Here is a 5000-nt window from a genome sequence, read left to right on the forward strand (position 1 = left end):
CGATGTTCCCGGCCAGGACCCGAACCCCAGACCATTCCCTTCGGAGTCGAGCACACTAACAATGAGGCCATCGCGCCTCCCACATCACTATAACATGACAACATTTATTACATTTACTGTATTGCTAATCATCAACGTTTATTTGACTGAAATCCCACACAAGTACGCATTGCAAACCTATTTTTAAAGACGGCAGGAGCCGACGACGACTGTTCTTTAATGGCGTATGGCAGACAAATCCTTCAAATCCGACGATAGAGTAGGGCATTTGAACACCATTTTGGCTCGATGGGACAGGAATTTGAATGATCCAATCTTAAAAAGTTCAAATGCTCGGCTTTGCCCGGGGGAGGGGGGAGGATGTTGAAGTTTCGAATTGATCGGCGCACTAGGCAAACCGCCCACAGTTATGAAAGACAAATCAATTTCTGTTCGTTTGCGCGCATCACCAGTGGTGGTTAGTGCTGGGACACGGAACCATTTGTCGTTCTATAGGATTTATGGATTAACTCTCGGACCCGGGGAAAAATGGTACAGCCTTTCAAGTCAACTGGTTGGTCGAAGGAAAGTTCTTTCAGCTCTTTCGAAGCGAGATTTGTCGCGTTTAAGTCGGTAATTTGTGGTGGGAAAATGGTGATCGGGTTCCGAAATTCTGGTTAAAACGTGGACGAAGCTTACGGAATAACTTTGTTTGGCCTCTGTGGGGGAATTAATTGAGCAGTCGTCGTCTGAATGTCATAGATTTCTGTATTCAGATGTTTTCAAGCGAGTTATGGAGGCAATAAACAATGTTGATGTCGGGGAATTCGGTGCTGGAAGCCTTACCGGTGTACAGGCTCACGCTCAAACGCCAAAAGCGCGAAGAATCGAAGTTTGGAATTGGAAAGGAAACTTGTGTTTTGTCGGGGAAAGTTAGTAGTTGGGGTAAAATAATTACTGTTAGGTTCAATTTCATGATATGAGGATATCATGATAGCAAGAAAATTAAATGATAAGTCTGTGATTAATATCGTGTGCCTGCCTGTGACATGCTGGGAAATCAATTAGCCCGGAAAAAAATTGTACACAGCTACAATTGGGCATCCTAAATTTCCCTGTGTTTTTACCAGAAACCCATAAGGGTTGAAACGTGTAACGCGCGTTCACAGCTTCCGAATATTCAGTGCGAACTGATTGGTTGAATGTTTCAGTGCTAAGTACCATGTTTGTAAACCCCTCGCTCTTGTTGTTCCAAATATGGTACTTAACAAATTGAATATTGGGAAGCTTGTTTCCCAGCACACAAGGGGCCGTTACACGTTTCAACCCTTATGGGTTTCTGGCTTTTCTTTATATCAAATTGAAACACTGAGGCATCAATTTGCCTGTGTGAAAATTAAATGATACACTGGGGCATTAATTTGCCTGTGCTTAAATTAAATGATACTCTGTTGCATTAATTTGGCTGTGTTTAAATTAAATGATACACTGGAGGATTAATTTGCCTTTGTTTAAATTTAGCAATACACTGGGGCATTAATTTGCCTGCGTTTAAATTAACCAGTTGCAATACCCCAATACATCACCAACGTTTCATGTTTAACGGGAGAATTAGGGAAGCAGATGTTTGAAGGTGTAATAGCTGTTGAGTTTTATTCCTCAGTTAGGCCATCCCCAGCCTTTTTTTTTCGTTTACCGTCGAATGCGTTTCCTGATATTGGGTCGGTTGGTCGGATTGAAGAAAAAAAAACTTCATTCATAAGTATTCTCGGAATCGGAGGCCTGGTACCCCAGCATCATAGCTGTGGAGCCAGGAAAACATCAAGACGTGAACCCAAAATCAATATAGCGGAAAAATTGGTGAATGTTGTTGCAAAATTAAGACAGCGTGGGAAAAAGGATCAACCACCGAAACTCCTATGCTACGTAAAATGGCTTAAAAACGTCGTTACCAATTTCTTATTTTATTGTGGAAAATGCCAAAACTTTGGATCGGTCGGACGACGCAAAACGGAGAAAAAAAAAAGGGTGGCCTTATCGAGTTCCATAAGTATAAAACTTAAAAACGGTTTGCTTTAAAATCAGAAAAGAAACAATTCACCGTTGCTGTTGAGAAAAGTGTATGCCAGGCAAAACAAGTTGCATCTCTTGAACAGTAACCTGAAAGTTAAGAAATAATTTGCCTGTCTTTAAATTGGCAAATACACCAATACATCACTAACGTTTCATGTTTAACCGGAAAATTAGGGAAGCAGATGTTCGAAGGTGTAATAGCTGTTGAATTTTATTCCTCAGTTATCGAGTTCTAAAACTTAAAAATGGTTTGCTTTAAAATTAGAAAAGAACCAATTCACCGTTGCTGCTGAGAAAAGGGTATGCCAGGCAAAACAAGTTGCATCTCGGTAGCCTGGATGTTAAGAAATAATTTGCCTGTGTTTAAATTAACAAATGTACCAATACATCACTAACGTTTCATGTTTTACCGGAGAATTAGGGAAGCAGATGTTCGAAGGTGTAATAGCTGTTGAGTTTTATTCCTCAGTTGTCGAGTTCCATAAGTATAAAAAATATAAATGGTTTCCTCAAAATTCAGAAGAGAACCAATTCACCGTTGCTGTTGAGAAAAGTGTATGCCAGGCAAAACAAGTTGCATCTCGGTAGCCTGAAAGTTAACAAATAATTTTCCATTTTTTAATTGCATGATGCTGGCCGTTGTAAACCGTGTTTTAGGAGATGTTTCAAATTGATTTTTTGTGCCTCTGGACTATTTTGACACGTCACTTAAAATTGAAATATTTATCGTCATTAAAAACTTTATGACGAAGTCGGCTCAACAAACGTGTCGAGATTAATGGTAATGGTAATGAATTTATATGGCGCATTTTCTATTAATATATTCAAATGCGCTTTACAAGCAAGTGATCTATGGGTGAGATCGGACATCAGCATATACATTAACACCTCTCTGTACCTTTATGTCTCTTGCTCTGCCTTTTTAGTGTGAGTACTAGTCTTGTTACAACTCCCACTGAAATTTAGGTTAATTTTTTTTTTACTGAAACAACGGGGACCCACATTCCTGACCCAAGTTAAGCTCCTCACCTTTATTGAACCTTACATGACCTTATACAACAATTCTGAAAGTGAGAGTGCGGCACTGCGGCAACCACATTTGAGAGACCAATTTTCACGTGAATTGCGGAGACGTGATATTTTCAAAGCATGGAGTCAGAAGGCAGGTATTTGTGGACAAAGACAGAGAAATGGTGTTTAGCATCAACACTTGGTTTTCTAATAATTTTTGGACTTTGCGGAAATCTACTCGTTACTATCGTAATTCTTCGTTTTGAGCGACTTCGTCGGTACGTGAGCAGTTATTTGATCCTGAACTTGGCAATAAGTGACTTTTTAACAACATCTATATCAATGCCATATCAACTTGCTACGGTCCTCGATCTAAGCATCATCTCTCACAATGGAGTGCTTTGCAAAGTTGGTGGAATTTTGCCTTATCCTTTCTACATTTCTTCCACCGTAACACTTGTGATGTTGGCGATTGAACGACATATTGCGGTAAGCGATCCTTTGAGATACGTGAGTCGTGTTACCACACGCACGATCTCAATAATGATCGCCTTTGCCTGGTTTCAAGCTATATTTTTCGGTATTCTCTTCGCTATCTTGGGAAACGTGGAATTTTCCAAGAAAAGCTTAGATTGTGGAGTAACTTGGGAAGGAACACCATTATGGCTAATTTTGTTGGCTTTAATTATGAATGTCGTCCTACCATATTTCTTATTGCTCATTATGAGTTTGAGAGTTATGACCATAGCAAGGAGACAAATGAGAAGAATTGCATTTGAAATGTCTGGACAAACTCGGCCGTTTCGCAGGAGAAGAAACGTGTTTTCAATTTCAGGTATGTATGAAACCAAGAACCAAAAACGCCTTTCCTTTTTTTTTAGAATACACTCTTTTTTATTAACTTCTTACTAACCGAGCGCGAGGGCCGTACTGGGGAATATTGGCCATGGGTAAGTAGTTCATTATATGGCTTTTTAATGACCTTTTGCTTTGTTTTTGCAAGCCCGTAATCAGCCCGTGGGCATTACGGGAGAATAATGCCCTATCAGTCACAATTAGCCAATCAGAGCGCGCGTTATATCGGCTACAACCACAAGCCATATAATAAAAGAATATATTTAATAAGAACATCAAGGTTGAAATTTGCGAAAATTTAAGAATATTCTAAGAATAGAGCCGAGGCTGAGATTTTGAGAAGGATAGATATAATTTTGTGTGTTGAAACATCTGTAAATACAGTACAATTTAACCGTATAAAATTATTCCTTTCTCTGAACGGCGAAACTAGCCAACAAAACGAAAAAACCTGCACTTGCTATAGCAAAATGTTCAACGCTAAGTTTGATGAACAAATTCTTTCTTTATGACAAATTCTTTTTTTTTTTTTTAATAGCAAAACCTAGCGAAAACAGATCTAGATACCAAACACCTGTAATTGATAGCCCAATAAATTCTAAAACGGAAATGTCATAACCTATAATTTAAGAATAATGCTAGAATATTTTCAGCCTAAAATTGGTAGAAAAATAAGAATATTCAGCCAGGGCCGGAAAAACAACATTGTTATATAAAAAAAAGAGTGTAATACGGCTCAATTGAAAACTCGGCTCCGTGGTTATCTTTATTAATTATTTGCGTCATATCAAGGAAGTTCAACATTACCGGTACCGCAAAAATAACTGAACATGCGTCAAGTATTTACGTTCTTTTCATTAACTGCCTATGTCCGCTTAGGAAACCGGAAGTATTTTAGCTTAATCATCAGAGACATTGGCCTTCGCTGTTATTCAGATACAGTCACTTTCACCATTCTTCCTACAGCATTTAGATTTAGCATTTCTTTCCAATACAAGCAATGCCTTGGAACACGAAATTATTTACTTAACTGTGACAACAGGTCATAATAACCCTAAAAGTCTTTCTTAAATCTTTTGGCC

At 38.7% G+C, this 5000-nt stretch overlaps 1 protein-coding gene across 1 annotated transcript in view; it reads left to right on the forward strand.

Annotated features, from left to right (window-relative positions):
- Positions 1-3132: 3132 nt before the first annotated feature.
- The window catches only part of LOC138021994 (trace amine-associated receptor 8c-like), a 5071-nt gene continuing 3203 nt past the window's right edge, over positions 3133-5000 (forward strand). The window contains exon 1 of the mRNA XM_068869021.1: positions 3133-3898. Within this exon, the coding sequence (XP_068725122.1) occupies positions 3202-3898 (697 nt within the window). The 5' untranslated portion in view covers positions 3133-3201. The remainder of the gene's footprint in view (positions 3899-5000) is intronic.

Source organism: Montipora capricornis, chromosome 10, assembly GCF_036669925.1.
Source record: "Montipora capricornis isolate CH-2021 chromosome 10, ASM3666992v2, whole genome shotgun sequence".
Lineage (NCBI taxonomy): Eukaryota > Metazoa > Cnidaria > Anthozoa > Scleractinia > Acroporidae > Montipora > Montipora capricornis.